The sequence below is a fragment of the Oncorhynchus nerka genome, linkage group LG10 (assembly GCF_034236695.1).
Source record: "Oncorhynchus nerka isolate Pitt River linkage group LG10, Oner_Uvic_2.0, whole genome shotgun sequence".
Taxonomy (NCBI): domain Eukaryota; kingdom Metazoa; phylum Chordata; class Actinopteri; order Salmoniformes; family Salmonidae; genus Oncorhynchus; species Oncorhynchus nerka.
In genome coordinates, this window is record NC_088405.1 from 79,007,254 (window position 1) to 79,019,987 (window position 12,734).

Consider the following 12,734-nt stretch of genomic DNA (forward strand, 5'->3'; position numbering starts at 1 on the left):
TGAGATTTTGAGTGAAAACCTCTTTCCGTCAGCAAGGGCATTGAAGATGAAACGTGGCTGGGTCTTTCAGCATGACAATGATCCCAAACACACCGCCCGGGCAACGAAGGAGTGGCTTCGCAAGAAGCATTTCAAGGTCCTGGAGTGGCCTAGCCAGTCTCCAGATCTCAACCTCATAGAAAATCTTTGGAGGGAGTTGAAAGTCCGTGTTGCCCAGCAACAGCCCCAAAACATCACCGGTCTAGAGGAGATCTGCATGGAGGAATGGGCCAAAATACCAGCAACAGTGTGTGAAAACATTGTGAAGACTTGCAGAAAACGTTTGACCTCTGTCATTGCCAACAAAGTATTGAGAAACTTTTTTTATTGACCAAATACTTATTTTCCACCATAATTTGCAAATAAATTCATAAGAAATCCTACAATGTGATTTTCTGGATTTTTTTTTTCTTATTTTGTCTACGTGTACCTATGATGAAAATTACAGGCCTCTCTCACCTTTTTAAGTGGGAGAATTTCCACAATTGGTGGCTGACTAAATACTTTCTTGCCCCACTGTATGTGTATGCACAGTACCAGTCAAAATTTTGTGTCCAAACATATGAGTGTGTGTGTGTGTGTAGATTATATTCAATTAGGATAAAAACAATAATTTGGACAATTTTTATACTATAAAAACAGTTTCAAGTCGAACTCCTCGTTAAGACCAAGAGGAGACACTGTTGAGCCTGTGGATCCAGAAAGATTACCTTTGAAGAAGTTTCCTCTCAATGTCCCCCATTTTTTTTTTGTCTCCTGTCCGTATATTGCAGCGGTGCTCTCTGTTCCGGGTCTTAAGGCTTCTACTGGCTTTCCCTATGTAAGACAGACCACAAGGACATTTCAACATGTAAATAACATTGGTGGACATGCAGGCAATCAGGCCTTTGATGTTAAATCTTTGTCCTGTGTGGGGGTGGGTAAATTGGTTACATTTTTATGTGAAGCTGCATTGAGCCCATTGGCCACATTTGTAATTAGCCTTTGGAACCTTGTCCAAGAAAGTTTCCTTTTTCTCTGGTGGATAATCAGATTTCACCACAATGGCTCTCACATTTGGGGGTCTTTTAAAGACCATACGTGGGGGATATTTAAAGATGGGTTTCAATTGTGGGTCAGTATCAATAATGTACCAATGCTTCGTGATTAATGTCCTTGAATGCCTTCCCCAATGGTGAATATTGGGTGAAGCATCAGGGAACGTTCAGAATTTTCATAAACTTTTGTTTTGAATGCTTTCCAATAGAGGTCTACCGATTTATTTGAGGGCCAAAAAAAGCAGATACCGATTAATCGGCCGATTTATTTTACATTTTTTAAACGTATTTGTTATAATGACAAATACAACAATACTGAATGAACACTTATTTTAATAGAATACATCAATAAAAATCTATTTAACCTCAAATAAATAATGAAACATGTTCAATTTGTTTTAAATAATGAAAAAACAATGTGTTGGAGAAGTAAAAGTGCAAAATGTGCCATGTAAAAAAAGCTAACGTTTCAGTTCCTTGCTCAGAACATGAGAACATATGAAAGTTGTTGGTTCCTTTTAACACGAGACTTCAACATTCCAGGGTAAGAGGTTTTAGGTTGTAGTTAATGTAGTATTTATAGGACTATTTCTCTCTCTACCATTTGTATTTCATATACAGTGGGGAGAACAAGTATTTGATACACTGCCGATTTTGCAGGTTTTCCTACTTACAAAGCATGTAGAGGTCTGTAATTTTTATCATAGGTACACTTTAACTGTGAGAGATGGAATCTAAAACAAAAATCCAGAAAATCACATTGTATGATTTTTAAGTAATTCATTTGCATTTTATTGCAAGACATACGTATTTGACCAACCAGTTAGAATTATGGCTCTCACAGACCTGTTTGTTTTTCTTTAAGAAGCCCTCCTGTTCTCCACTCATTACCTGTATTAACTGCACCTGTATCAACTCATTACCCGTATAAAAGACACCTGTCCACACACTCATTCAAATAGACTCCAACCTCTCCACAATGGCCAAGACCAGAGATCTGTCGAAGGACATCAGGGATAAAATTGTAGACCTGCACAAGGCTGGGATGGGCTACAGGACAATAGGGAAGCAGCTTGGTGAGAAGGCAACAACTGTTGGCACAATTATTAGAAAAGGGAAGAAGTTCAAGATGACGGTCAATCACCCTCGGTCTGAGGCTCCATGCAAGATCTCACCTCGTGGGGCATCAATGATCATGAGGAAGGTGAGGGATCAGCCCAGAACTACACGGCAGGACCTTGTCAATGACCTGAAGAGAGCTGGGACCACAGTCCCAAAGAAAACCATTAGTAACACACAATGCCATCATGGATTAAAATCCTGCAGCGCACGCAAGGACCCCCTGCTCAAGCCAGCACATGTCCAGGCCCATCTGAAGTTTGCCAGTGACCAGCTGGATGGTCCAGAGGAGGAATGGGAGAAGGTCATGTGGTCTGAGACAAAAATATTGCTTTTTGGTCTGAACTCCACTCGCCGTGATTGGAAGAAGAAGGATGAGTACAACCCCAAGAACACCATCCCAACCGTGAAGCATGGAGGTGGAAACATCATTCTTTGGGGATGCTTTTCTGCAAAGGGGACAGGACGACTGCACCGTATTGAGGGGAGGATGGATGGGGCGATACATGTATCGCGAGATCTTGGCCAACAACCTCCTTCCCTCAGTAAGAGAATTGAAGATGGGTCATGGCTGGGTCTTCCAGCATGACAACGACCCGAAATACACAGCCAGGGCAACTAAGGAGTGGCTCCGTAAGAAGCATCTCAAGGTCCTGGAGTGGCCTAGCCAGTCTCCAGACCTGAACCCAATAGAAAATCTTTGGAGGGAGCTGAAAGTCGTATTGTCCAGCAACAGCCCCGGAACCTGAAGGATCTGGAGAAGGTCTGTATGGAGGATTGGGCCAAAATCCCTGCTGCAGTGTGTGCAAATCTGGTCAATAACTACAGGAAACATATGATCTCTGTAATTGCAAACAAAGGTTTCTGTACCAAATATTAAGTTCTACTTTTCTGATGTATCAAATACTTATGTCATGCAATAAAATGCAAATTAATTACTTAAAAATCAATACAATGTGATTTTCTGGATTTAAAAAAAAATATTCCGTCTCACAGTTGAAGTGTACCTATGATAAATATTGAAGACCTCTATATGCTTTGGAAGTAGGAAACACTGCCGATTTTGCAGGTTATCAAATACTTGTTCTCCCCACTGTACCTTTGACTATTGGATGTTCTTATAGGCACTTTAGTATTGCCAGTGTAACAGCATAGCTTCCGTCCCTCTCCTCGCCCCTACCTGGGCTCGAACCAGGAACACATCGACAACAGCCACCTTCGAAGCATCGTTACCCATCGCTCCACAAAAGCCGCGGCCCTTGCAGAGCAAGGGGAATATTTACTCCAAGTCTCAGAGTGACATTTGAAACGCTTTTAGCGCGCACCCCGCTAACTAGCTAGACATTTCACATCGGTTACACCAGCCATTAGGCTGATAGGCTTGAAGTCATAAACAGCGCTGTTTTTGCGAAGAGCTGCTGGCAAAACACATGAAAGTGCTGTTTGAATGAATGCTTACGAGCCTGCTGGTGCCTACCACAGCTCATTCAGACTGCTCTATCAAATATCAAATCATAGACTTAATTATAACATAACACACAGAAATACGAGTCTTTGGTCATTAATATGGTCGAATCCTGAAACAATCATCTCGAAAACAAAACGTTTATTTCAGTGAAATACGGAAACGTTCCGTATTTTATCTAACGGGTGGCATCCCTAAGTCTAAATATTCTTGTTACATTGCACAACCTTCAATGTTATGTCATAATTATATACAATTCTTGCAAATTAGTTCGCAATGAGCCAGGCTGCCCAAACTGTTGCATATACCCTGTCTCAGCGTGCAATGAACGCAAGAGAAGTGACACGATTTCACCTGGTTAATATTGCCTGCTAACCTGGATTTCTTTTAGCTAATTATGCAGGTTTTGAAAATATATACTTGTGTATTGATTTTAAGAAATGCATTGGTGTTTATGGTTAGGTACAGTTGTCCAACGATTGTGCTTTTTTCGCAAATGCGCTTTTGTTAAATCATCCTCCAGCATTGCATCGATTTATATGCAACGCAGGACACGCTAGATAAACTAGTGATATCATCAACCATGTGTAGTTATAACTAGTGATTATGATTGATTGACTGTTTTTTTATAAGATAAGTTTAATGCTAGCTAGCAACTTACCTTGGCTTCGACTGCATTCGCGTAACAAGCAGGCTCCTTGTGGAGTGCAACGAGAGGGCAGGTGGTTATAGCATTGGACTAGTTAACTGTAAGGTTGCAAGATTGGGTCCCCCGACTGTACAAGGCAGTTAACCCACCGTTCCTAGGCCGTCATTGAAAATAAGAATGTGTTAACTGACTTGCCTAGTTTAGATTAGGCATGGAATTCCAAGAGTTCTTCCTGGGTCCCTGTATAGATTCATCCAAATATCTCAGAATTGGGAGAATAATGGAGAGAAAGGGGTTAAGGTCTGGATTCAGCACCACCAGTTTATCAAACATTCCTAGATATACGGTGCCTTCGGAAAGTATTCAGACCACTTGACCCTTTTACACATTTTGTTACGTTACAGCCTTATTCTAAAATTTCTTAAATCATGTTTTCCTCATCAATCAACACACAATACCCCATCTGTTTCGTGCCTATTGAACACGACCCAGGCCAAGGTAATCATGGAAATCCTTGGAAGCAGCAGTATCGGAAGGTAGAAAGTGGGTCAGGATTTCAAGGGTTAAAGGTCTCTCTTCTTCCTCCCCCGTAGGCTCTACAGAAGCTGTCCAATCAGTACCTGAAAAGGGAATGGCCAGCCAGCCTACCAGAGGAGCCCACAGACCACAGGTAAGACTTCTCGTCACCGTGGCATCGTCAGAAATCGTATTGTCTCACACTCTCCCTCAAGTGAAATGGACAGATGTTAGTGTTATTTTTCCATAATAATGCTTACCAGTGTGTATACAATTATGCCCAATTGTAACCATATTAACAACACAGTAGAACATATAAAATGTATTTGTCTCCATAAGTATAATGTTTGTGTGTGTGCATGTCGTCATAGGAACATGTATATGGTTTGGAAGGCCTACTTGGAGGGCACGGTGCATGTGACCCAGTCCAGGATCACGGCCTGTGAGAACTACAGGAACCAGGTGTCGGACCCAGCCAAGACTGCCAGGCTGCAGAAGGAGCATCAGCTCAGGAAGGTATGGAGGCCAAACCACCACAACATGGCTTAGCTTTGCATAGTTTGCAGACTCTCTCCTGCTCTCTCATGTCTTACATTGGATGTATGTCTCCATTTATACAGCTGGTGAGTTGAAACCACTGAAACAATTCAGGATGTGTTTTTTTCTGCCTTAAGGGGAAGTACGCTGTTCTTGATACCAACCAGTGTATTTACAGTGCCTTCAGAAAGTATTCACACCCCTGGACTTTTGCCACATTTTGTTATGTTACAGCCTGAATTAAACATTTATTCAATTTAGAGTTTTTTTTAAATTAAAAATTAAAAGCTGAAATATCTTGAGTCAATAAGTATTCAACCCCTTTGTTATGGCAAGCCTAAATAAATGCAGGAGTAGAAATGTGCTTAACAATTCACATAATAAGTTGCATGGACTCACTGTGTGCAATAATAATGTTTAACATTATTTTTGAATGACTACCTCATCTCTATACCACACACAAACAATTTATCTGTAAGTCGAGAAGTCGAAGTGAATTTCAAACACAGATTCAACCACAAAGATCAGCGACCAGGTTTTCCAATGCTTCGCCAAGAAGGGCAGCTATTGGTAGATGGGTAAAAAAATATACATGTTTATATATCCCTTTGAGCATTGTGAAGTTATTAATCACACTTTGGATGGTGTATCAATACACCCAGTAACTACAAAGGTAACGCAGTTGCCAGAGAGGAACGAAACCATTTCATAACAGTTAGGCTTTCGACTCTGTCAACCACCACATCCTCATCGGCAGACTCGACAGCCTTGGTTTCTCAAATGATTGCCTCGCCTGGTTCACCAACTACTTCTCTGATAGAGTTCAGTGTGTCAAATCGGAGGGTCTGCTGTCCGGACCTCTGGCAGTCTCTATGGGGGTGCCACAGGGTTCAATTCTTGGACCGACTCTCTTCTCTGTATACATCAATGAGGTCGCTCTTGCTGCTGGTGAGTCTCTGATCCACCTCTACGCAGACGACACCATTCTGTATACTTCCGGCCCTTCTTTGGACACTGTGTTAACAACCCTCCAGGCAAGCTTCAATGCCATACAACTCTCCTTCCGTGGCCTCCAATTGCTCTTAAATACAAGTAAAACTAAATGCATGCTCTTCAACCGATCGCTACCTGCACCTACCCGCCTGTCCAACATCACTACTCTGGACGGCTCTGACTTAGAATGCGTGGACTACAAATACTTAGGTGTCTGGTTAGACTGTAAACTCTCCTTCCAGACCCATATCAAACATCTCAATCCAAAGTTAAATCTAGAATTGGCTTCCTATTTCGCAACAAAGCATCCTTCACTCATGCTGCCAAACATACCCTTGTAAAATTGACCATCCTACCAATCCTCGACTTTGGCGATGTCATTTACAAAATAGCCTCCAATACCCTACTCAACAAATTGAATGCAGTCTATCACAGTGCAATCTGTTTTGTCACCAAAGCCCCATATACTACCCACCTTTGCGACCTGTACGCTCTCGTTGGCTGGCCCTCGCTTCATACTGTCGCCAAACCCACTGGCTCCATGTCATCTACAAGACCCTGCTAGGTAAAGTCCCCCTTATCTCAGCTCGCTGGTCACCATAGCATCTCCCACCTGTAGCACACGCTCCAGCAGGTATATCTCTCTAGTCACCCCCAAAACCAATTCTTTCTTTGGCCGCCTCTCCTTCCAGTTCTCTGCTGCCAATGACTGGAACGAACTACAAAAATCTCTTAAATTGGAAACACTTATCTCCCTCACTAGCTTTAAGCACCAACTGTCAGAGCATCTTACAGATTACTGCACCTGTACATAGCCCACCTATAATTTAGCCCAAACAACTACCTCTTTCCCAACTGTATTTAATTTATTTATTTATTTTGCTCCTTTGCACCCCATTATTTTTATTTCTACTTTGCACATTCTTCCATTGCAAAACTACCATTCCAGTGTTTTACTTGCTATATTGTATTTACTTTGCCACCATGGCCTTTTTTGCCTTTACCTCCCTTCTCACCTAATTTGCTCACATTGTATATAGACTTGTTTTTTTTACTGTATTATTGACTGTATGTTTGTTTTACTCCCATGTGTAACTCTGTGTCGTTGTATGTGTCGAACTGCTTTGCTTTATCTTGGCCAGGTCACAATTGTAAATGAGAACTTGTTCTCAACTTGCTTACCTGGTTAAATAAAGGTGAAATAATTTTTTTTTTAAAAGATGGCTGTGATAGGAGAGAACTGAAGATGGATCAACATTGTAGTTACTCCACAATACTAACCAAATTGAGAGTGAAAATAAGTAAGTCTACAGAAATATATGCATCCTGTTTCCAACACAGCACTAAAGTAATACTGCAAGAAATGTGGCAACGCAATTAACACTTTGTATTTAGGACAAAAAGTTATGTTGGGGCAAATACAATACAACACACTACTGAGCACCACGCTCCATATTTTCAAGCGTAGTGGTGGCTGCATCATGTTATGGAAGGGGGAGTTTTTCAGGATAAAAAATAAACTCAATGGAGCTAAGGACATGCAAAATCCTGGAGGAAACCTTGCTTTCGACTTCTTTCCACCAGACACTGGTAGATTATTTCACCTAACAGCAGGACAATAAGCTAATACACAAGGCCAAATCTACACAAGTTGCTTACCAAGAAGACCGTTAATGTTCCTGATTGGCTGGGTTAAAGTGTATTTGGAAAATGTTCAGACCCCTTGACTTTTTCTACATTTTGTTGTGTTACAGCCTTATTTAAAAAAAATCCCTCATCAATTTACCCACAATACCCCATAATAAAAAATGGAAATATCACATTTACAAAAGTATTCAGATCCTTTACTCAGTAATTTGTTGAAGCACCTTTGGCAGCGATTGCAGCCTCTAGTCCTCTTGGGTATGACGTTACAAGCTTGTCACAACTGTATTTGTAGTCTATTACAGCCTACAAAGTGAAGCACTGCCGAGAGCTGCCCAGTGACACGAGCCTACCAGATGAGCTAAATAACATCTATGCTCGCTTTGAGACAAGTAACACTGAACATGCACGAGAGCATCAGCTGTTCCGGGTGATTGTGTGATCACGCTCTCTGCAGCCGATGTGAGTAAGACCTTTAAATAGGTCAACATTCACAAGGCCGTAGGGCCAGATGGATTACCAGTACGTGTACGCTGATCAACTGGCAAGTGTCTTCACTGACATTTTCAACCTCTGTCCGAATCTGTAATACCAGCATGTTACAAGCAGACCACCATAGTCCCTGTGCCCAAAACACTAAGTTAACCTGCCTAACTGACTACCGACCCGTAGCACTCATGTCTGTAGCCATGAAGTGCTTTGAAAGGATGGTCATGGCTCACATCAACACCATTATTCCAGAAACCATAGACCCAATTCAATTTGCATAGCGCCCTATAGCGTGTTCTCATTGGACAGTTTCAGGTAGTATCCTCCCCCATTTTACTCCATTCAGAGACATTTTCGCCTTACTGAATACGCCCCTGCTTCCCTATCAGCTAGACGATTCAATACATGGGCTTTGATATGATACAGGAACGATACATTTTAGTTTGTAACGATTCAGTGCAATTTGGTTTGATTAGAGAACGAATTGATTTGATGCATTAACATTTGTTGCATAAATACATACATTTTAAAGTGCCCATTTTAAAGTGTTTAAAACCAAGATAAGGTCACAATGCCAGGGTTCTCCCAAAATAGGAGGGGTGTTCCACATTGCCAGCTTGGCTGCTCCACTATGTAAAGACTTTGCAGCAAGTGAAACTGATATTTAGTAATGATAGAGTAACTTTGATGGCCAATGACGTTGTGAATTGTGAAACGGGCAGTTCTTAAATTCTGAGCTTTATCATGTTGCTTAATTCATTCAGCGCGTTTCAGCAGTAGGCCTAGACTATCTTTCCACAGAATGCGCTGAGGCAGAGAGTGTAACCCTGAAATATAGCATTGTGTAATCATACCAACTTTAACTGTAATCAAATAGAAGTCAAATGACCAAAGTTGCTAAGCTTGCTAGCTAACCTCCAACGAATGACAGAATTTCTCCAATTTGGCGAAATCGAATTGATTTTACAGATAGCAGATCAGCTAATGAATAATGGGGAGATGAAGACAGGAAATTGTTTAAATTAAATATCAAGGTATCTTAACGGGGACCAGCTCTGTAAAAAAAAATATATACATATTTATTACATGATTTATTATTACATTTTTATATATATATATATATATATATATATATATATTACTGTCAGACTGTTTCTTGATCACATTCTCTACCGAAGCTGTCATATGAGCAGCGATATGAGACGGCACAGAGAAGCGGGGGAAATGTTAGAGCTGTATTTTGACAGGCATCGATAGGCGAGACGTGCTTTGATAATGCAACCTATGGATTACAGAATAAAGTTGGTGATTTTCATGCGAGTCAGGATTTTGGGTTTCAGTGGAAAATAGCCTATTGGTTCTATATATGTGAGTCCATAGAGAAATAATACACTTGATTAAGGCTACTGCATGGTAAATGTTTCTGATCAGTGATAGATGAGCAAACGAAGCCAGAGATCAATTAACCAAATATACAGAAAGATTTCGTGAAACAAAATCACGTTGATTATCAGACAAGTCACAGGCTTTTTGTCGGGAGTAGGCCAGGCTGAAGAGCAAAATCAACTTGCATAACATGCTATAAATGTTTCCTAATCAGATAATATATCAGCAAACTAGAATAAAGATGATAATTAGTACGCACCTTAATTTAGCTAACATTTCACTAGCCTAATTACCAAATATTAAACAGAGATTCAGTGAAAACAATCTGACATGAATTGATTAATCAAGACGAGTGCCCCACTCTTGTATCAAAGTAGCACCACGGCGCTGTCCCCATCAAAATAATGCTGAAAAATCATCTTGGTGACCACACACACACACACGTCTATCACTTTGAATTATTAGAACTGTTGGATATGACTTTTTTCATCATTCAATTGATCATATCTAAAGTGCGTTTTCCTCTCTGCGCTTTTTCTAGGCCCAATGGCCATCTCCTCACTTCGCTTCCGCCACATTGTTCTCAACCAGTTCAATATAGTCTACTGTTTTACTGCTGGCTCATTTCTGTGATGTCAGACCTGGGCTCGGGCTTCAGCTCACCGGACTTGGGTCGGACCGGGATCACATTTTCAGTTCTGATGAGAACTCTTAAACTGCATTCGTATCTCGTCAGTCAGGCAGTGTCAATTATGCGTGTGCTTTGAATTTATGGTGTCTTTGTGAAGTAAATACGGTATCCTAAAGGCATCCACGCGACAAGTTTTTTTTTTTTTGCACATTATCCAATCTGCTGCTGCTCATGTGGTGTATTTTGTGGAATTGCAGCAGTGCGACATTGGGGAAAACGTTGTAATATCTAGGGTCTAGTCATTCAAAATAATATATATATATATATATGTTAAGTGTTCCTGGTATCCCGTTACGGTGTTCCTCCCGTGTGTGTGGGGGGGCTTACTTTTATTCTGGTAAAGCATCATTTTCAACAACGCATAGATAACAATAACCTAGCAAATTACAGAGGTTGTCACTCAAATAATAAGGCCTAATATTGCTCAAGATATTTTAGCGTTTGAATAATGAAGATGCTGCATACCTTCCATGAATCATTACATCCCTACCAAGTATATCTCACAATTAATAACTGTACGTCACCACTTGTTTGTCCAGTGTATTGATCAGCTCACATATATACTCTACATGACCAAAAGTATGTGGACACATGCTCATTGAACATCTCAATCCAAAATCATGGGCATTAATATGGAGCTGGTCCCCCCCCCCTTTGCTGCTATAACAGCCTCCTCACTTCTGGAAAGGTTTTCCACTAGATGTTGGAACATTGCTGCAGGGATTTGCTTCCATTAAGCCACGAACATTAGTGAGGTTGAGCACTGATGTTAGGCAATTAGGCCTGGCTCACAGTCAGCGTTCCAATTCATCCCAAAGGTGTTCGATGGGGTTGAGGTCAGGGCTCTGTGCAGGCCAGTCAAGTTTTTCCTCACCAGTCTTGACAAACAATTTCTCTATGGACTTGGTTTGTGCACAGGGGGATTCCCCAAACTGTTTCCTCAGAGTTGGAAGCACAGAATCGTCTAGAATGTAGTGTTAAGATTTCCCTTCACTGGAACTAAGGGGCCTAGCCCGAGCCATGAAAAACAGCCCCAGACTTTTATTCCTCCTCCACCAAACTTTACAGTTGGCACTATGCATTCGGGCAGGTAGCTTTCTCCTGGCATCCGCCAAACCCAGATTCGTCCATCAAACTGCCAGATGGTGAAGCCGGGATTCATCACTACAGAGAACGCATTTCCACGGAGTCCAATGGCTGTGCGCTTTACACCACTCCTGCTGACGCTTGGCATTGCGCATGGTGATCTTAGGGCTTGTGTGTGGCTTCTCGGCCAAGGAAACCCATTTCATGAAGCTCACAATGAAGAATTATTGTGCTGACGTTGCTTCCAGAGGCAGTTTGGAACTCGGTAGTGAGTGTTGCAACCGAGGACGGAAGATTTTTACGCGCTTCAGCCCTTAGTGGTCTCGTTCTGTGAGCTAGTGTGCCTACCACTTTGCGACTGAGCCGTTGTTGTTCTTATACGTTTCCACTTCACAGTAACAGCACTTACAGGGAAAAAATAATAAAGGAAAATATATATAGTTTATTTTAATAATGTGGCATCCTATGATGGTGCCACGTTGAAATTCACTGAGTTCTTCAGTAAGGCCATTCTACTGCCAATGTTTGTCTTGGCTGTGTGCTGGATTTTATACACCTGTCAGCAATGGGTGTGGCTGAAATAGACGAATCCACTAATTGGAAGGGGTGTCCACTTTAAAAAATATATATATATTTGTTTTTTTAACCTTTATTTAACTGGGCAAGTCAGTTAAGAACAAAGTCTTATTTTCAATGACGGCCTAGGAACAGTGGGTTAACTGCCTTGTTCAGGGGCAGAACAGCTCGGGGATTTGATCTTGCAACCTTTCGGTTACAAGTCCAACGCTCTAACCACTAGGCTACCTGCCACCCCACATACTTTAGTGTGTGTGTATATATAGTCAATTTCACCACATGAGATGTTCTGTACCATATATTGATAACTGTTTGTTTAGTGTATATACACATACTGATAACCTCTGGTTGTTGTTTGTTTAGTGTATTGACCAGCTGACGCTGGTGCAGGCAGAGCTGCAGGACTCTGTGAAGGAGCTGGCCAAGACCAGGAAGAAGTACCAGGAGACTGAGACCATGGCCCAGGCTGTCAGAGACAAGGCTGAGCAGGATGCCAAGTATGTACAG

General features: G+C 41.4%; 1 protein-coding gene across 2 annotated transcripts in view; it reads left to right on the forward strand.

The window, feature by feature from the left end:
* The window catches only part of LOC115136053 (F-BAR and double SH3 domains protein 2-like), a 62,703-nt gene that overhangs the window by 23,089 nt on the left and 26,880 nt on the right, over positions 1 to 12,734 (forward strand). For both annotated transcript variants that reach the window (XM_029671421.2, XM_029671422.2), the window contains 3 exons: positions 4,903 to 4,979; positions 5,197 to 5,341; positions 12,591 to 12,724. In XM_029671421.2, coding sequence (XP_029527281.2) covers positions 4,903 to 4,979; positions 5,197 to 5,341; positions 12,591 to 12,724 — 356 coding nt within the window. The remainder of the gene's footprint in view (positions 1 to 4,902; positions 4,980 to 5,196; positions 5,342 to 12,590; positions 12,725 to 12,734) is intronic.